The sequence below is a fragment of the Hyla sarda genome, chromosome 4, assembly GCF_029499605.1.
Source record: "Hyla sarda isolate aHylSar1 chromosome 4, aHylSar1.hap1, whole genome shotgun sequence".
Taxonomy (NCBI): Eukaryota; Metazoa; Chordata; class Amphibia; order Anura; family Hylidae; genus Hyla; species Hyla sarda.
In genome coordinates, this window is record NC_079192.1 from 153,153,574 (window position 1) to 153,175,326 (window position 21,753).

Genomic DNA, 21,753 nt, shown 5'->3' on the forward strand with positions numbered 1-21,753 from the left:
GACCACCTCCTCACCGGACAGTCCTGCAGGACCGGACCAGCGCCGAGCGGAGGTGAGTACTCAGAACTAAAGGGGGTGAGAGGGGGGCTGGATGATGTTGAAGGCCGCAGTGGTCTTCAACCTGCGGACCTCCGGAGGTTTCAAAACTACAACTCCCAGCAAGCCCGGACAGCCGATGGCTGCCCGGGCTTGCTGGGAGTTGTAGTTTTGAAACCTCCGGAGGTCCGCAGGTTGAAGACCACTGCGGGTGGGGGAGTTCACTCGAGTATAAGCCGAGGGGGGTGTTTTCAGCACGAAAAATCGTGCTGAAAAACTCGGCTTATACTCGAGTATATACGGTATATATATATATATATATATATATATATATATATATATATATATATATATATATATATATATATTATATATATATATATTAAAAGGACAACAGACAATAATAATGGTTTAAATTTTAAAATACTAGACTACAGTTTACAAAACTTTTTAGTACACTGAATATGTTACAGATATGTTATTGTAACATTCAGGTGAATTATGTATTGTTGTTCAGTTGTTATAAATTATATTTATTTCCCAGATCTGAAGGCATAAGTGAGACTGGAACCTACTCTTTCCTCATTACATTAGACACTGAGATTGGCGATCTCATGATGATGAAATTAAAATGGGAAGCCAGCAAAGACATTAAAAGTCTGTGGTATACCCTGCAAAAGAAGATGGCATGGGAAACACTGCCGGGATTACTAGTAAAGAAAATAAGAGTATTGGTTGGAGAAACGCAGGAGAGGTTAGTATTTAAAAAGCAGCTCAATAATCCATTTTATATGTAGGTAATGTACTTTATTTTATAAAGATAACTGTTCACCATAAAAGAATCTACTTTCTAGGCATCTTGTACTGTATAAAATGGGTTGGTCAACCATTAACTTTGATTGCAAATTAATACTATGGGGGTCAACATTATTATCATTGTTTGCTTTGGTAAGTTCTGAAGTAATTTTTTCTTTTTTGCTTTAGTTGTGCTTATGTGCTACATATTTATCATACTATAACAGGGGGTTGATACATTTGGGGCACATTAACAAAACAAAAATTTGCAGCTGAGACTTTTGTGAGACTTTTTGGCGACTTTTAAAATTTACTTACATATGGGAGGTTTGTACTCCAGGTTAGACCTGGAGTAGACTTGCGACTTTTTGTAATGGGTTTGCGACTTTTTTTGTCGTGAACATGCGACTTTCGCACATCATAAATACCTGACCACTGAAAAGTAAAAACTGAAATTTGCTTAGGTAAGGCTGTTTAACTTTTTGCTTATTAACAAAAGTCCCCCAAAAAAGTGCTTAGGCGCATGTGCAACTTATTGTGCGAATTTTGTATTTGTATATGCAAATAAAAGGCTCTAAATACCTTGATAAATGTCCCCCCAAATCCCTAGGATATGCTGCTTGACCCCTGAATCAAATGATGTAGCCCTTGATTTCAAGGTCGTAATAGTTAGTTTTATTTTAGAGACACTTTAAAAGGAGTATGCTGTAGAATAAGGCTAGGTTCACACTACAGAATCTCCGGGCAGAAAATTTCCGCCCGGAGATTCCGAGTGCAGCCAGACTGAATCAGTCGGGAATCAGTCAGGACTGTGCAGACACTGCAGTCTCTTGGAGACTGCAGTGTCTGCACAGTCCTGACTGATTCCCGACTGATTCAGTCTGGCCGCACTCGGAATCTCCGGGCGGAAATTTTAGCGAATGGATTTCCGTTCACAAATTCACACTTTGGATTTTGTGAAGCAGAATTTGTGAACGGAAATCCATTCGCTATACAGTACATTTTAGTAAGCAGTATTTCTGCCTGCAATTTCAAAGCAGAATTGCAGGCGGAAATTACGTAGTGTGAACCTAGCCTAAGGGGGAGATTTATCAAAAACTCTGCAGAGGAAGAGTGGTGCAGTTGCCCATGCCAACCAATCAGATTGCTTTTTAATTTTGCAGAGGCCATGTCAAAAATATAAGAAGGACCCTGATTGGTTGCTATAGGCAACTAGCAACTTTTCCTCTGCACAGGTTTTAAAAAAAATCTCCCCCTAAATTATTTTTAAATAAGTTGATCCACAAGGTTACATCAATTTGAAAATTACCTCCAGTTAAGAAAAATTCAAGCCTCATCAGCTTCTGGATGATGCAGAGGAAGTTGTGTAGCCCTTTCCAGTCTGATGCGCTCTGCTGTCACCTCTAACTTTGTTAGGAACTGTCCAGAGCAGGCGAGGTTTGCTCTGGCGGTTTTCTCCAGCCAGGACAGTTCCTCACACAGACAGAGGTAGCAGAAGGCAGAGCGGTGTTGGACTGGAAATAACTACACAACTTTTTTCAATAAATAAACTATATAGAGATAATTCATAAGTCTGTATAACTATCTGGCATCAGTTGGTTTAAAAACCAAACTTTTTTTTTTCTCCAGAACACCTTTTTAATTTTTAAGTGAAGCAACTATATTTCTGTGCATACGTGGGTTGCAGACGCATGGTATATCTACCAAAAGGAAGATCATTAAGAGGTTACCATACATCTTATTTTTTATATACAAGTTGGAGTTTTTCTTTTGTGGAGCAGTGATGCCTTGATCCTCTATCACTTACTCCATACTCCGATGAAAAACAATTTTTCTATTCAACTGGTGACAAAAAGTTAAACAGATTTGTAAATGACATCTATTTAAAAATCTTAATCCTTCCAGTACTTACAGTCATGGCCATAAATGTTGGCACCCCTGAAATTTTTCAAGAAAATGAAGTATTTCTCACAGAAAAGGATAGCAGTAACACATGTTTTGCTATACACATGTTTATTCCCTTTGTATGCATTGGAACTAAACCAAAAAAGGGAGGGAAAAAAGCAAATTGGACATAATGTCACACCAAACTCCAAAAATGGTCTGGACAAAATTATTGACACCCTTAACTTAATATTTTGTTGCACACCCTTTGGAAAAAAAATAACTGACATCAGTCACTTCCTATAACAATCAATAAGCTTCTTACACCTCTCAGCCGGAATGTTGGACCACTCTTCCCTTGCAAACTGCTCCAGGTCTCTTACTGGAAGGGCGCCTTTTCCCAACAGCAATTTTAAGATCTCTCCACAGGAATTCAATGGGATTTAGATCTGGACTCATTGCTGGCCACTTCAGAACTCTCCAGCGTTGTTGCCATCCATTTCTGGGTGCTTTTGACGTATGTTTGGGGTCATTGTCCTGCTGGAAGACCAAAGATCTCGGAATCAAACCCAGCTTTCTGACACTGTGCTGTACAGTGCAACCCAAAATCCGTTGGTAATCCTCAGATTTCATGATGCCTTGCACACATTCAAGGCACCAAGTGCCAGAGGCAGGAAAACAACCCCAAAACATCATTGAACCTCCACCATATTTCACTGTAGGTACTGTGTTCTTTTCTTTGTAGGCCTCATTCCATTTTCGGTAAACTGTAAATGATGTGCTTTACCAAAAAGCTCTATCTTGGTCTCATCTGTCCATAAGACGTTTTCCCAGAAGGATTTTGGCTTACTTAAGTTCATTTGGCAAAATGTAGTCTTGCTTTTTTTATTTCTCTGTGTCAGCAGTGGGCTCCTCCTGGGTCTCCTGCCATAGCATTTAATTTAATTTAAATGTCGATGGATAGTGTGCGCTGACACTGATGCTCCCTGAGCCTGCAGGATGACTTGAATATATTTGGAACTTGTTTGGGGCTGCTTATCCACCATCCGGACTATCCTGCCTTGACACCTTTCATCAATTTTGTCTGACCACAGTGCTCTCTGCTAACACCTCTGTCCATGTCAGGAACTGAGAGGTTTGCTATGGGAATTTGCTCCTACTTTGGACAGTTCCTGACATAAAGCGAGGTATCAGTAGAGAGCATTGTGGTCAGAAAAGAACTATACAACTTCCTCTGGAGTATATAGCAGCTGATAAGTACTGGAAGATTTACAAATCTGTTTAACTTTCTTGCACCAGTTGATTACTGATTCAAAAACACGTTTTCCAATTAAATACCCCTTTAACAGAAAATGTTGGTGGTTCTCAAGTACCATATAAAAGTCTCAGATCAGTGGTCTCAAACTGTGGCCCTCCATATGTTGCAAAACTTCAACTCCCAGCATGCCCGGAAAGCCAGCCCTTGGCTGTCTGGACATGCTGGGAGTTAAAGTTTTGCAACATCTGGAGGGCCACAGTTTGAGACCACTGTATTAGATTGTCTGACAGCCCCGTTTTTAGTGAGTGATTTGTTTTGACAACCCTTACAGTTTTTGTGTTGCAATTTTTGGTAGATTGGTGCATGCATGCATGCAATAAAAATGGCTTGATTCAAGCCATTTTTATTGCATGCATGCTCCAATCTACCAAAAATTGCAACACAAAAACTGTAAGGGTTGTCAAAACAAATCACTCACTAAAAACGGGGCTGTCAGACACCCAAATTAACCCATTGACCTTGTTACATTCCCATTCAAGTCTTAAAAGAGGAAAAAAGTATACTTGTGTAGAAGCCACAAGTGTTAGTAAGAATACCTGATCACTTCGTGACGCCAGGGCACCGTTATCCTATACACGGTCCCAGGTTGCAGACAGCTTCTCCTGGGCCAGACACGGGGAATAAATGAAAACACAGACATCAGGTTACGGATAACTGTCTTTACTGAGCTGGGCGCAGATGGTAATACACATACAGCTGACTTTAGTGTAACCCCTTGGGAGCCCTGCTGCCTTGCTGGGTCTTGTGGTGCTTACACTAAACAGATTAATACTGACTTGTAAGGCGGAAAGATAAATCCTGGTAGGTAGGGTCCTGTCAAGGTACTGAAGCCTTCTCCGCAAGGGCATGAACTTCCACTGTGTGAGTAATCCTTGCAGAATGACCAGAGAGATTAGATTTGAGCTAGGCCTTCCCTTAGAGCACACAGAACAACACACCTGAACCACACTGTAGCTCAACTTACACTAGACTGAAAAAATCCTCACCCACTACACTATACAGGGGAGACTTTAGTGGTTCCCATGGCCAGGCAGGGTCACATAGGGTTCACTGCTCTCATTTAAGGGTACAGTAACACAAAAACATATACACATAAGAATAGAATTGATTTAGAAAAATATATTACTTTGCAATAGAATGTAATCATAATGAATATAACAGCAAGTCCTTTGGTGGGTCCAACACCTTGTGCTGCCATGCTGCCCAAGACAGTCCAAAGCTACAGGACAGCTATTGGTGCTGGGACACCACACTTATACTGCTCTCTAGGTAACTGGGATATGAGTGCATAGGTATAGCATGGGGAGATTTCTCCCAGAATTTGTAATTATCTTAAGGTGAAAGAAATATTCTACATAAGGAAGTTCCTTAAAGGGGAATTCCGGTGAAAACAAGTAGAAAACAAGTAGAAAACAAGTGTGTTCAAATCACCTGGTGCCTGAAAGTTAAACAGATTTGTAAATTACTTCTATTAAGAAATCTTAATCCTTCCAGTACTTATTAGCTGCTGTATAAAACAGAAATTTGTGAATTTCTTTTCTGTCTGACAACAATGCTCTCTGCTGACACCCCTGTCCATGTCAGGAACTGTCCAGATTAGAATCATATCCCCCTAGAAAACCTCTCCTGCTCTGGACAGTTCCTGACATGGACAGGGGTGTCAGCAGAGAGCACTGTTGTCAGACAGAAAAGAACTTCACAAATTTCTCTGTAGTATATCTTTAGTAAACATCAGCTGATAAAAAATCTTAACCCTTCCAGTATTTAATAGAAGTGATTTACAAATCTGTTTAACTTTCTTGCACCAGTTGATTTGAATTTTTTTTTCGCACTGGAGTTCCCCTTTAAAGAGGTTATCCAAAGACATAATAATTTTTATATGGCTGGGGGTGACTTAAAATTTTTTTTGTCAAACCCCCACAGCTCTCGATTTGTCCATCTAGTCCCCATTTGTCCTGCTTTCAACACCAGCTATCTATGCAAGAACTACCCGATTAGCCAATCACTGGCAGCAGCTGTGTCCCACCTCAGTCAGTGATTGGCTGATTGGGAAGTCATCTCATAGGTAGGACAAAGTGATGAGGAGTGTGGACCAGATAATGTTCGGCCCTTTTCACACTATAAAGTGTTCCGTTAAGAGATCCGTTATAAACATCTGTTAGAAAAGCCTTAAAAATTAATGTTAAACGTCCGTTACAAAATCCCTTTCAAGTCTATGGGATTTTTTTATTACCCGTTATGAACCGTTATGGCCCGTCATGAATAACGGATATTTGTGACGGAAGAAAAAATGGCACATGCACTAATTTTTCTTCCGTCACAAGAAAAGAGGGTAAATTAACGGCCGTTATTTTTAACATTGAAGTCTATGGCAAACGGATGAGCCTTGAGGTCATCCATTTGCACCTGGTTTATACTATCCGTTATTACTTCTGAGCATGCTCAGAAGAGGTGACATCAGCAGACTCCTGCAGTGCTGAGGGACGACTACTACTCCCATCATGGAACAGACTTGTTTCCATGATGGGAGTAGTAATTCCTTGGCTGCGGGAGTCTGCCGGTGGCTGGGGAGACTACATTAGTGTTTGCACTACTACCCCCATCATGGAACAGACTGAGGGATTGATCGCACTGGGTCTCACTTCTGAAACCCCATGCGATCAGAAGTTATTAAGCAGGGGAGTGGGCGGCATGGTCCGCAACCCTGCAATGTATTGTGTGTTTTTACTTTCATTTTTAAATACCCCGCGGGGAGCCCTGAATGGCTGGTACCGAGGAGACATTCAGGGCTCCCAGCTGGGTTTTTAAAAGTAAACATTGTGAGTGGCAGCAGGGGCCATATCTATATTAAAAGCGCTGGGGGGGTGTCAAAATATACAGCACTGAAGGGGGGGGGGCAGACATATAGCCTATATATCTAGCCCCCTAGCGCATAATATGCCCCCTAGCGCATTATTAAAGATATGACCCCCTGTCGGCGCATTTATAATGTGCCCCCCTGCTGGCGCATTTACAATGTACCCCGCGCCGGAGCATTTCTCATATTATGCCACAGCAGCGCGATATGTGAAAAGTATTTCTATCAGCAGCCGGCCAGCCTGATGATGCTATTAGAAATACTTTTCATCCATGGTGCTGCGGTGGCATATGTATATAGAAGTGCTGTGGGGGGGGGGGGGGGGCAGATAGCGCTATATGTCTGCCCAAAAGCCCCCCCCCCAGCACTTCTATATACATATGTACATATGCCCCCACAGCACTATGGATGATAAGTATTTCTATCAGGATCATCGGGCCGGCCAGCTACTGATAGAAATACTTTTCACATATAGGGCTGCGGTGGCATAATATGATATGGCGGGGTCATATCTTTATTAATGCGCTGCAGGGGGCATATTATAAATGTGCCGGGGGAGCTAGATATATAGGCTATATGTCTGCCCACCACCCCCCCTGCAGCGCTATATATCTTGCTCCCCACAGAGCTTTTAATATACATATGGCCCCCGCTGCCACTCACAATGCTCATTCCTCCTCGGTACCGGCCATTCAGGGCTCCCCGCGGGGGATTTAAAAAGTGAAATCACACGATACATCGCAGGGGAGCAGACCATGCTGCCCGCTCCCCTGCTTAATAACTTCTGATCGCATCAGGTCTCAGAACTGAGACCCAGTGCAATCAATCCCTCAGCCCCTGTACTACAGCTCCCATCATGGAACAGAGTCTGTTCCATGATGGTGGTAGTAGTACAAACACTAATGTAGCCTCCCCAGCTGTCTGCAGACTCCCGCAGCCAGGGAATTACTACTCCCATCATGGAAAGTAGTCTGTTCCATAATGGGAGTAGTAGTAGTAGTCGTCGTCCCGGCTGTGGGAGTCTATAGGCAGAGGTGTTACAGCCATACATGAGGGATGTTATAACGGGTCTTAATGGATGAATATTTATCTAGCCATTAGAACACGTTATTTCATCCGTTATTATGCATCCGTTTCCACACAGAAAACGGACGTTTAATAACAGATGAATACTCAGTGTGAAAGGAGCCTACCGGGAGGGTCAAGGGATTAATGGAGTAGAGAATGTTTTTTTTTTATTATTATTATTCTTACAGTATGTCCAGCAACATTTAAAACATTTGATGTCTCTAGACAACCCTTTTAATGCTATACCCTATTATTCCTTTATTAAAAATATATTTAAATTTTTTTTCTTCTTCAGACTAACATTTTGTGCTGAAAATGCTGATGACTTTGAACTCCATCCTGACCAGGAGAAGAACTATGTGAGATGTTTAAACAGACTAAAAAGGAAAGAGGTGTCCGCTAAAGTGCAAAGAAATCGCTTGAAACAGCGTGCTTAGCCAAAACTGGATAGATCTTTGAAGCCAAATAGCCCAAACTGCTTTAAGAAGTTGCTTGCACCTAATCTTCTGGAGTACAGAAAGACTAGCTCCTTAATGTTCCTTTTGTCCAACCCTGTTTTAAGAGACCATAGCTTTTCATTGTCAGTATTTTACAATGTGTCTCACAGCTGCCTGAAATAAATTGTCATTTTCCATAGTGATTTGTCCAAGTTTTTTGCAGAGCCATAATTTCTGAATATCCTTCCTCAAGAATATCCTTCAGGACAGGAATGCAAAGTTTAAAAACTCTAAAAAGGTACAACACGCAAGCCCCTTACTATGTATAACACTAGTTCCTGGCATTATAGTGTTTCAGAAACACTTTACCAATTGTCAGGAAATATTGTGCAACTTACAGTTTTCTAATAGCCATCCACAGTAAACTTTTTCTACTCCACCCCTAGACATTTCATCCCCTATCCAAAGCATAGGGGATAAGATGTATGATCGTGGGGGTCCTGCTGCTGGGACACCCCGTGATCTCCCTGCGGCACCTGGTGTTCGTGAAGTCATGGCCACACACCCTCAATGCAAGTCTATGGGAAGGGGGTTGGGGAGGAGGGGGTGGACGCCACACCACCTCCCATAGACTTGCATTGAGAGAGGGGGCGTGGCCATGATGCCACGAGCCTCCGGCGCTGCATCGCTAGTCATCTAGTACAGAGCGAAGTGCACCGGATGACTGGGGTGCTGCAGCAGAGATCGCGGGGTCCCAGTGACGGGACCCCCGCGATCAGACATCTTAACCCCTATCCTTTGAATAAGGGGATAAGATGCCTAGGGGCCGAGTATCCCTTTAAGCATAACACCACATCTACTTGGATATACACTAGGAAACCTTATAAAAAATAAAATCTTATATAGATTTCACTGTAGCATGAAGAGTATGGTCACAGACAAAACCTTCTTGCAATAGCACATGCAGGTCAGAGCCAGATAATATTCTTACAAAATGCAATGGTACAATTAAATTGTACAATAAAAAAAGAGACAAAGGACACCAGCACATGCACATTTTCTATTCATCCAATAAACCTCATTTCACTACTGAAATATTATGGTGTCTTTCAGATATTCGATAGCTCAAAATTAAATTGCTGATCCAAACACCAAAGTATTTATAAATGAAAATCATGGAAATTGTCAGGGGTGCCCAAACTTTTGCATACGACTAAGTTTACAGGCAACACATTTAACCTCTTAAGGACGCAGGGCGTACCTGTCCACCCTGTGCCCACTCCCCTGCATCATAGTGGGTTGGTCCCAGCGGCTAGCAATGGCCGGGACCCATGGCTAGTACCGGACATCACCAATTGCGGTGATGTCCAGAATTAACCCCATAGACGCATCGATGAAAGTTGATCGCCACGTCTAAAATGAAAGAAAATGCTTCCCGAAAGCTCAATCGGGCTGATCGGAATCACCGCAGTAAAACCGCGGTATGCCGATCAGCTGAGAGGACGCGAGGGTCCCTACCTTCTTCCTCAGCGTCCGATTGGAGATCTATTTCTCCATGCCTGAGATCCAGGCTGGAGCAGCAGAGTGCTATGCCATAGCATTGATTAGTGTCTGCAATCAGAAGATTGCATGTTATAGTCCCCTATGGGGGCTATAAATCTGTAAATAAAAAAAATAAATAAAAAAGTTAATAAATGTGATTTAACCCCTTTCCCTAATAAAAGTTTGAATCACCCCCCCCCCCCCTTTCCCATTTAAAAAACAAAACATGTAAACAAATATAAACATATTTGGTATCGCCGCATGCATAAATGTCTGAACTATAAAAATATTATGTTAAACGGCACAGTTAATGGCGTACACTTAAAAAAAAAATCAAAAGACCAAAATAGCATTTTTTGGGCCACTTTGTATACCCTAAAAAAAGGTAAAAAAAAAAATCTAAAAAGTCCCATCAAAACAAAAATTGTACCGATAAAAAGTTCAGATCATGTCGTAAAAAAAATGAGCCCTCATACCGCCCCAAACGCGGAAAAATAAAAAGTTAAAGGGGTCAGAAGGACATTTTTAAACGTACAAATTTTTGTTCAAAAAGTTGTAATTTTTTAACAGTAGTAAAACAAAATCAAACCTATATAAAGTTGGGTATCATTTTAATCGTATGGACCAGAATAATGGATACAAAATATAAGGTGTAATTTTTACCGAGAAATGCCCTGCGTAGAAATGGAATCCCTAAAAGTTACAAAATTGCTTTTTTAAAATGTATTTGGTCCCACAAAAATTTTTTAGGGTTTTGCAGTAGATTTTTTTGGGTAAAATGACTGATGTCATTACAAAGTAAAATTGGTAGCGCATAAAACAAGCCATCATATAGGTCTGTAGGTGGAAAACTGAAAGAGTTATGAATTTTAAAAGGTGAGAAGGAAAAACCGAAAAAACCTGAGTCTTTAAGGGGTTAATATTGCGAACTAAATTATTTGTATTACAGTTAATAAGCCACTTTAGCCAAAATTGTTGTTCTTTAGGGAGTTTTGATATTCTTTTAATTGCAAAGTATATTGACAAACTCCACACCTTGACATACCGCATCTGAAAAACCACGGATATTGGAGACAAATACCGACCCTATCTTTCTTTTTACTTTTATTGTAAACACTGGGTGAAATAATATTCCCCAATGTAGGTGCTCTGCCAGATGCACACTTAAACCCATTTTAAAGGATCTTAGCCAATTTATCATCTTCATGCAATACAGGTAAAAATTTGTGATAACATCTATTTGGGAAAACTGTCGGCAATACTGTAAAACCAAAACTGGAACCGATTTGTGACATATCACACTTTTTATGAATTCTGTAAAGATTGGAAGATAGAATCTCATAGATGGATGGATGATGTGCTATAAAGTGAACTATAATATTTTATGATCAAATATAGTATTTATGTCTGGAAATATTGTCAAATTATTTAGCTAGCTCCCGATCCTGTACATCATTATTCGTGCACAATCATTATCCATGCAGCAAATGTATTCCCAGTGCACTTGCCTTTAAATATGTACATTAATGGAGGAACATCCATAAAGTCACATCTTATAACCTAAATCCATCACAGCAAATTCCATAGAAAGATCCCTGCTCTCTTGTCTGACTACTCATTAATGTACTCACTGTATAAAGTCCTTGTTCCATTGTAAACCTTCTCATAACTCCGTTCACCATACAGCAAGATGTCATTGTCATCTTTAGGACTTAATGACCTGTGTGCAGCCTAGGTATGGGGGAACTGTGGTGTGAGAAATGAACGCATTAGCCTTTATGAGAAACATTATGCAGTCACTGCTCAGGCCTCTTGTGGATGGGGTTAATTCTTAGACATTTATTATTTATGTGCTGTTTGTTAAGAATTAGGTTATTAAGCTAATTATTTAGGTTGTTACTATACAACATAACATTCTACAAAGAATATGTATGAAATGGAATTTATACTTCAAAGTACACAGCACAAATAGGATTTGGTGCACTGGAGATAGCAGCAGCTGTAAGGGTTAACAGGGAGACGACTAGAGATGAGCGAAGTTACAGTAATTCAATTCGTCACAAACTTCGCGGCTCGGCAGTTGATGACTTTTCCTGCATAAATGAGTTCAGCTTTCAGGTGCTCCGGTGGGCTGGAAAAGGTGGATACAGTCCTAGGAGAGAGTCTCCAGCCCACCGAAGCACCTGAAAGCTGAACTAATTTATGCAGGCTAAAGTCAGCAACTGCCGAGTCGAGAAGTTTGTGACGAATTGAATCACTGTAACTTCGCTCATCTCTAGAGACGACCATTTACCATTCCTATACGGCAGTAATATGGGAACAGATTTCAAATGCAATGACCACTGCAAAACATTAGCCCAGATTTATCAAACTAGGTGAGAGATTTTTCCACAGCAACCAATCACAGCTCAGCCAACGAGCTCTGGTAAACTGGAAGCTGAGCTGTGATTGGTTGCGGTGGTTAAATCACTCCATTTTTCTCTCATACAGTTTAATAAATCTGGGCCAATGTGTATCAATTAACTGGTACATTGCAATCTGGCTTCCGCTAAGAGACCATGGGTTATAACGATGGATTCCAACTCAACAAGAGCCATCCATCTAATGTCAATAGCTGATGGTTGTGGATATTGGTGGATAGTAAGCTCCGCTTTAGTTACCAGTGTCAGTTGGCATGGCCTGGGGCCCAACATTTGGCCCCCTGCCATCTCCAGGTTGGTTCCCTGACTCATCTGTTTTGAATGGAGTGGTGGGTCAGCACACACACACTGGTCGATCCATTTATTGTCTAAAGAGCCACTCGAAAAAAACAAGTATTGTACACAGCCATCTCTGGAGGCTTGAATGAACACAATGAACAGCCAGAATAGAATAGCCAATGCACTGACCCACCAATTCAAAACAAAGCAGTCAGAATACCCTTCTGGAGATTACAGGGTGGCCCATTGACCGTTTTAAATTAGAGGGGCAAAGGTTTAAAAGTAATATCAGGAAGTATTACTTTACTGAGAGAGTAGTGGATGCATGGAATAGCCTTCCTGCAGAAGTGGTCGCTGCAAATACAGTGAAGGAGTTTAAGCATGCATGGGATAAGCATAAGGCTATCCTTCATATAAGATAGGGCCAGGGACTATTCATAGTATTCAGATTATTGGGCAGACTAGATGGGCCAAATGGTTCTTATCTGCCGACACATTCTATGTTTCTATGAAAAGAATGTTCTAGAACTGCTCTAGAATGTACAAAACATCATGTTTGCTATAGCAAAAACCAAAGCAGCAAAAGACTGAATGCTTAGTCATTGTTCCCATAGCATACACATAGTGGATTTGACACAGATTTCAGAATGGATTCCATGCCAAACTCTGTGTTAAACCCAACGACAATTAGTAACACTGTTCACATGCAATGGAAAATATTCAAACATATTTTGATACTGCCAAAAAAAATGCCAATTTGGAAATTTGCCTCGTCAATGAATAACAATGTTATTAGAAGAATTCCAAGGCTGTAAAAACATATTACTTGCAACCATGTGAACATAGCCTAAGGGCTCATTCGCACTACAAAATCTACCCTTGGAGATATTTCAGGCATAGATCCCTTGGGCAGCAGGCACTTGCAGAGCAAGCTGGGGCTAGGACCATTTGGAAACGCACCATCTCCATTGACAGCAATGCATTTTCGCAAAGATTCCAACATGTTCACTCTTTCTGTGGAGTGTGGGATCCAGAATTTCAGCAGCAGAATCCAATTAAAGAATTGGAGTCTGCTGCACCAGATTTTGACGGAAATATTCTACTTGAACAATACGTTGTGTAAATGGGCCCTAAAGGTTTGCCAGTTACAAATGGCCAAAAAACCCACAGAAGCTTCCCATAGTGTTGGTCACTGTGATCTATATCAATCTGCCTGAAACCCAAACTGTCTGGTTATGCCCATAACAGCCAATCACACCTCAGCATTCATATCTCACAAGCTCTGGTAAAAATAAAAGCTGAGCTGTGATTGGTTGCTATGGGTAAACCCGGCCATTTTTTTGTTTTTGTTTCAGGCAGATTGATAAATGTAGACCATTTATGCAGAATATGTGATGCCTTCTGCTGGTGTGATGCCTTCAGATTCCAGGTATGGGCTCTATTAGGATTTTTGCTTTAGTTCAATTTTGGTAAAAAATTAAACCGGTGAAATACAGGTGTAGACATACAAAGATGAATAGAATAGGCATTACACACTGCAGATGAGGAAGACTGCTGAAGGCTCTTAATTTTAGTGCTTGCAACCACAGTATAGGACATTGCATTCAAGTGTCCCTATCATTAAGAAAAATACTTCGTGTCACAGAGACACGGCAGACGTTTTGATCGGTCAAAGGCTAATCATTAGAATGGGCTGGGAGAAACGCTCATTTAAAACTTTGCTTACTGCCCCCTATACATTAAAACAATAAAAGAGCACATACTTACCTCCTTCCTTGTCAAATCTTCCGGTCCCGACTGCAATCCTGTTGTGCCAGCTTTCGAAGAAAGGAACTGGCAGAATGGGAGTACAATCAGGACTGGAACTTGTGACAGCAGGAGCGGGGGGGGGTTGGTCGTGTATTGGAACGCATTGGAGATATTTTTTTAATTATTTTAATTCACAGGAAGATAGTAAAGCAAGTTTTCAATTTGTGATCTCCGCCTAGCTTTACTAAACAGCCTCAGAGACTTATAGTGGAGACAGCTAGAGAAACTTGATGGATTTAGCTATAACCAAGGAGGTAAAAGGCGCTACCCCGACTGATCAAAACTTTCTACTTGACTGTATGACAGGTACAGGTACAAATTCCTAGTAAAGAAATTCTTTCACAGAAAACATAACATAAGTATATTGTTCTAACTAAAGTCATTAGGACATTCTGGTACAATTTGTGGCAAAAAACAGGTGCACAGCATTTTTTTTGTTTTAGACACATTTTCCACAACAACAAAGGAGATTCGTTAAAAAGATATGGTTTAAAATGCAACATTATTTGCCAAAATTCTGGTGCAGTTAAAGTAAATAAATAGTGTAAACTTAGACAAGACAATCTAAAGGCACACCAGAATTCTCAAACAGCAACAGCCAACGTAACACATTTTTAAAGACTTTTCAAATGGGGCAATTATCAGACAATCCAGTTATGGTGGTTATCTTGTGTAAAAGACCCAGCGATCAGCTAACTAATCAGTAAACACTTGTGCAACAGATTATCACTGGGATGGGCTGCAGTGGTCTCCAAACTGCGGCCATCCATCTCTGAGTACACCGGAGATGAGCGGCCAACAATGAAATAGGTGAAGGGTGGCATGTTCATTGGATCATTCATGGAGCCCTGTGTTTTAGGCTGGATTAGCATAGAGTTTTGACCCTTATTTTAAATATTTTGTCAGAAGTTTTACCAAAAACAGTGGGTCCAAAACACAGAAGATGCAAAGCATTCCATTATAGCTTGTCTCTGTGTCAGTTCCATGACACTCCAGATTCAGCAAATCAGCTATTCAGGAGAGCTGCAAAATAGGATATGCCATCATTTAAAGGAGTTATCAGACAAGTGGGGTTGGGGGGGGGGGAGTTAGAAGAATGACCATTCTACAAAAAAGTAAACCTTTACTTAACTCCAGCGCTCCCAGAGTGTCCAGCTCTGGTCCTAGGCAGCGATCCTCCTCCTGTCAAAAAGCATAATACTTGTGCCCGGAATGATGTCGTAGTCCAGTGTGTAATACTGCTGCTCAGCCAAAGCGTCAGGCTTTTTAACAGGATGTGGATTGCAGTCAAGGACCAGAGCAGGATAACAGAGGCAGAGCAGGAGTGCTGGAGGTAAGTAGAGGTTTCTTTTTTAAATAATGTAGAATGGTCATTATTTAAAAAAAAAAAAAAAAAAAAACACCTGCCGGATAATCCCTTTAAAAGGTATTGTCCAGGATTACACCATTGTTGCCTTGTCCAAAAACAGTGTGACACCTGTCTTAAAATTCTTAGTGATATTCCAGCATATTCTTATTCACTTATCCACTCATCTGTTCCATTTTTAGCTGGTAAATTGTTGAGGGGGATATTTTTTTTATTTTGATGCAGTGTTGAAATGTTACTTTAATCATAACATTATATTGTTTAGAATTTATACCTGGTCTTGTTGCTTTAAAGGGGTACTCCGGTGAAAAACTTTTTTTTTTTTTTTTTAAATCAACTGGTGCCAGAAAGTTAAACAGATTTGTAAATTACTTCTATTAAAAAATCCTTCCTGTACTTATTTGCTGCTGAATACTACAGTGGAAATTCTTTTCCGTTTGAAACACAGAGCTGTCTGCTGACATCACGAGCACAGTGCTCTCTGCTGACATCTCTGTCCATTTTAGGAACTGTGCAGAGTAAAAGGAAATCCCCATAGCAAGCATATGCTGTTCTGGACAGTTCATAAAATGGACAGAGATGTCAGCAGAGAGCACTGTGCTCATGATGTCAGCAGACAGCTCTGTGTTTCAAAAAGAAAAGAATTTCTGCTGTAGTATTCAGCAGCTAATAAGTACAGGAAGGATTAAGATTTTTTAAAAGAAGTAATTTACAAATCTGTTTAACTTTCTGGCACCAATTGATTTAAAAAAAAAAAAGTTTTCACCGGAGTACCCCTTTAAGACAGCTACTATCATGATAGAAAAATAGAGCATATACAAAGAACAAAAGCTAGATCAAAATTAGGAAAAAGCACCTGTGAGTGATCTAAAATAGCTTAGAAGACAGAAAAAGTAAGGTGCTAGAAAGTAGCATTTGCTTCTTCCCACTGCTAGGTTGAATGTGACATAGGGCCATAATTTAACCGTAAAAAAAAAAAAAGAGAGAGGACATTGAAAATGGAATTTCCGTGCAGGAAAATCTGGCACGGAAATTTTGCTGTGTGCACAGCGCAGTAGAATCCCGTTAAATTCAGCGGGACTATGATTCAGCAGAATCTCCATGGTGGTTTCCAATGCGGAATCCGGCACAGAAATTCTGACATGTGAACATAGCCTAAGGCAAATTGATTTAGGTCATTGAATGATGGTCTTGTTTTTACTCTGTATCAACGGAGGTGTCTGAGTATAACATTTATAATTTTCCATTATGTAACACATTCAATTAGATTAAGATCTCTATGGGGAAGAATTATCAAAACCTGTGCAGACGAAGAGTGGCGCAGATTCCCATAGAAACCAGATTGCTTCTTTTATTATTTAGAGGTCCGATTGGGCAACTGCACAACTTTTCCTCTGCACAGATTTTGATAAATCTCCCCCATGTCCTTTTCTTTGTAACATATATGACAGACCAGGGACGGTTGGACATTTGTAGTGCACAACTAAATTAGTTGAAAGGGAATGTCTCATGTACTGTTATTTCATTCGTTTATTTCTAGTTTTGTCTTTTTTAATTAAGCTACTTTTTTCCCTTTTAAAGACCGGAAAGGCTACAATGGAAACACTTGTTTACTGTATTCCTTTTGAAGAAAGCATAGAGGGTATGCGCCAGGGCTCAATCCATCACACTGCCTTCAGCCTATCGCCTGTTAAGACTAGACATTGTTGCGGACGGCGATTAGCTGAACTGCATTGTGATGTGCTGACCATGGACAACCAAAAAAAGTCTGGAGTAGGGCTGGGCGGTATACCGGTTCATACCGAATACCGAAATTTTTGGGCTGCACGATTTTTTTCCCCATACCGCAATACTGGTTGAGCACCTCCCCCTTGGACCACTGCTGTACGCTGTATCCCTATGCCCGGGCTGCAAAAGATAAAGAAAATAAACTTTAACTTACCTACGTCGACCTTACGCTGGGGACGAGAACGTCGGACAGCCGTCAGCCTATCACCGACCGCAGCAATGTCCCGCCCCGGCCAGTGATAGGCTGGGCCCACTGTCATGTAAGAAGCTCTGGCCGGCATCTTACATGACAGTGGGCACAGCCTATCACTGGTCGGGGCAGGACATCGCTGCGGCCGGTGATAGGGTGACGGCTGTCCGACGTTCCAGTCCCAAGGAACAGCGTAAGGCCGACATAGGTAAGTTAAAGTTTATTTTCTTTATCTTTTGCAGCCCAGGCATAGGGATACAGCGTACAGCAGTGGTCTCAAACCTGCGGACCTCCAGCTGTTGCAAAACTACAACTCCCAGCATGCCCGGACAACCGTTGGCTGTCTGGGCATGCTGGGAGTTGTAGTTTTGCAACACCTGGAGGTCCGCAGGTTGGAGACCACTGGCGTACAGCGAGTTCCAGCGTCGGCGGCCCCCAACAAGGAGGAGGTGGGCAGCGCATGCGGGTGACATATGTGAGTAGTACCCCGCTGGGCTGATATTTAATTGGGGGGGAGCAGAACAGCGCTGGCGGGTAACATGATTTGGGGGGGTGAAAGAAATACCGTTATATACCGTGGAACCCCCAAAAGTTACAAAAATACCGTGATACAAACATTTGGTCATACCGCCCAGCTCTAGTCTGGAGTGCTTTTTTAAACCCTAACTTTCCATTGACCCTGTCCTACTGTACACAATAAAGCCAACAAGTGAGCTCCAGAAAACAGAAAGTGTCAGTTTCACTTAATTGGTAATTTTCTGATAATATATAATAAAATATACTCCCTACATATGAACGGTAAAGAAAAAAAGTTAGACAGTATCTACATCAATGTGAGGTCTCAATGACGAGATCCACTTTTTAAAAATTTTAAGTCAGGATATGGATTTACCATAAGTCTACTAGACTTGCAGGGGACTTCCGGCAAACCCGTATTTTTATCACCTAGTGCAGTTTTACACTTGAAAGTTGCAGCAAAATTTTAAAATTTTGCCTCAGAAGCAATCATCGGATTTAGGCTTTAACAATGTCAATCCTTTAGTAAATGCCATAACTACTGTATTTACAGAATGGAAAAGGTGTCTGCTAAGAAATGCAGGATTTGTACATTTTATGAAAATCCTTAATAATATGCCATCATTTTATATTGTAAATCAAGTCAATTTATTAAGTCAAGTTTCATGGGAAAAAATGAAATCTTTACATATGTTTTCACAATACTTTTTATTTTTTTTTTGCAATTTAGTAGAAATTTCAAAAGTGAACAAAAAAAAAATACTGTATAAAACACAGTGGACATTAAATTGACAGTAGTATTAGATTAAATTTGCCACGCTCCTGCTTCGCTTACCACATCATGACGTACTGTGGAGAGGTTCAGTGCATTTCTGTTCATCAAACATTACAATTAAAAAGTAAAACTGGTCATTTTCCTGAAACCTAACCACAGAAAAGAAAAATGTATAAAAAAAATTATAAGACATAAAAGAAAAAAAAAATACACAATTTAAGGATCTATCACATCGACAAACCTACAAATAAACCACCCTGTTCAAAATTAAAATACTTTTTATCCTACCTTATCCATCCAAGAAAAACAAAAAACGCATTCAGTTGCTTTCAGAACTACGATATTTTGTTTTAAAGTATTTTTATATTTTCCTATTTTTTTTTTATTCTTTTTTATTGTTTTAGAATTTATTATAGTCTCCTATCTACCAGACTGGGATTTCATGTACAAAATTGTTTCTAAAGCGTTGTACAAAAAGAAGTAACTTTGTTTTGGAAAAAAAAATAATAATACCACACACTGTACAATTTTACAAGGAAGAAATTGTGTTTTTGTTTTCCTTTATACCTTGCTGGCATGTCAATTTATTTCATCAATAACTATTTCTGCCAGACATAAAACTACTATGAAAATATTACGAATGGTAAGAGTTTAAAGCCAAATCAGAAATACAGTAAATGAATAAGACCAAAGTTATACAGATAAAACTATCCATTTTGTTGCCAATACCATGGCCTGAGAGGTCATTGGAAGTAAAGAAATTAGAAGGCTCTTGGTAATGCCCATACAAAGACATGCATAGCACGGGATGCATGAAAAGTTATGTATTCATTCTCCTCCATATTAGAACGATGGTACAAACATCTGCTTTAGACACGGGTACAGTGGGAAAGCCAGTTATTGGATCTAGTGAAAGTGAATAAATGTAAAATATTTTCACAAAGAAGAATTAGTAGCTATTCAATCAACAGCTTCATGCTGAGGACTCTACCGATCAATGGTGGTTGGACAGAAGACCATAACCTCCTACTCCAGCACATAAGCAAGTTTAAATAATCTACTTCATGAGTTTCTTTCAAGCTAACAATCTTTAAATAGGCTTGATTTTTTTTTTTTTATTCAAAACACATGCCTAAAAAATTCTTGTGACTTGGGAATACCGCAACATTTTACAAGGGACAAAAGTAAATATGGAAAAAAAGAAAACACGATACAAAGAGTCCTGATGTCCAAGGTGGTTGTAGATTTCATACATCTGTAGTCAGCTTGCAGAACATTCAAGTCTGTGAATTAGAAGCTCATTGTAAGAAAAACGTGTGAGCACTTCAACCATCTCTGGTTCTAAGATGTTTAGTAAGGAAAATGCAGATGGATACTTCTCAGCTAATGAAAGCATCTCCCGAAAAAAAATAGATATATATTTTCAGTCGCCTTTATACACCAATTCCTCGGTTATCCTGAGTATGTCACTTAAACAATAAATGTCTTCGTTTACAGTTGAAAAAAAAAAAACCAAAACAAGATTTATAATACAAATTAACATATCCATATTGCAATTATTTGTTTCTACAATTGCACATAGACTTATGCTTGTACATTATAATTACATGTCTGCATATAACAAAGTATGTACATTGGCAGGAGATGTTCTCCAATGCTGAAGTGGCCTCTACCTTCCTAGCCTTCACTGGCAGTTAGGGAAAAAGACAGGTATTTTCTTCAGCCAAGATCCAGTAAAGACAATTTCACTGAAAGTGAACTGGAACTGATGAAAATGAGGGGGGCATAAAAACAAGTGGTAACAATTCGATTATTTTATGCCATTAGATAAGTTAAAAAGAATTTCTTAATCTCTGGTTAATTTCTTCATCAGGAGGTGTAGTTAAACGGTGTTAAAAGGAAATGTGTTAAAGGACTCCTCCTGTGTATAGGGGGATGGTAAGTTCTTGACTTTGCCTCACGACAGGATCCAATTCTTGGTTTTCATACGGGGAACAGTGATGATTTGTAGGTATTTCTTTGGAGTGAATCTTTCCCATGGTAGGCACTAGGAAGAACCAAAGGCAATAAAAGCTGCAGTTAACGTCTCATGTGTCCCATCTGGTATGTTTCCCGAGGTCTCTGACGTGGAGGTTGTTGAGTTGTTTGTGGTGGTCGTCTTCTCTTCAAGGTGCCTGTAAGGAAAACAAAGAATAATGAATATACAGCAGATAAAATAATGGGGAGATTTACCAAACTTGTGAAGAGATAAAGTGGCATAGCGACCCATAACAACCAGATTTTCTTACATTTAAAAAAAAAAAAAATGTTGAATCTGGTTGCTATGGGCAACTAATCATTTGCTTCTCTGTACAAGTTTTAAAATTCCGAATAGCATAGTAAATTTTTTTTATCTACAGCAAAATAAATATAGTTTTACAAAAGTATCTTTTTTTTTTCTTCCATTTTTGTTTAACCCGTTCCCACTACAGGACATATGCATACATCCCAGCACCTGACATGTTCGCGCGCTGGGACATATGCATACGTCCTGCTGATCTCATGCTCTGCCGTGCGCAGCTCAGGAGATCGGCCGCAGCTGCCGAGGCCACGATCGCGCCGGTCCCGGCAGCATTAACCCCATTGATGGTAGGATCAATCCTGATCACGGCATCTATGGTGTTGACAGGGGGA

The 21,753-nt window shown here is 40.2% G+C and overlaps 2 protein-coding genes across 4 annotated transcripts in view; one reads left to right on the top strand and one right to left on the bottom strand.

The window, feature by feature from the left end:
• The window catches only part of LIPC (lipase C, hepatic type), a 187,358-nt gene extending 178,783 nt beyond the window's left edge, over nucleotides 1-8,575 (top strand). Inside the window, exons 10-11 of the mRNA XM_056572424.1 lie at nucleotides 581-790; nucleotides 8,254-8,575. Coding sequence (XP_056428399.1) covers nucleotides 581-790; nucleotides 8,254-8,395 — 352 coding nt within the window. The 3' untranslated portion in view covers nucleotides 8,396-8,575. The remainder of the gene's footprint in view (nucleotides 1-580; nucleotides 791-8,253) is intronic.
• A 10,378-nt stretch (nucleotides 8,576-18,953) lies between these two features.
• The window catches only part of ADAM10 (ADAM metallopeptidase domain 10), a 204,777-nt gene continuing 201,977 nt past the window's right edge, over nucleotides 18,954-21,753 (bottom strand). For 2 of the 3 annotated variants that reach the window (XM_056572427.1, XM_056572426.1), the window contains exon 16: nucleotides 18,955-21,254. In XM_056572427.1, coding sequence (XP_056428402.1) covers nucleotides 21,160-21,254 — 95 coding nt within the window. In that variant the 3' untranslated portion in view covers nucleotides 18,955-21,159. Of the gene's footprint in view, nucleotides 21,255-21,753 lie in introns of all 3 variants that reach the window. The other variant, XM_056572425.1, reaches the window with a different exon arrangement.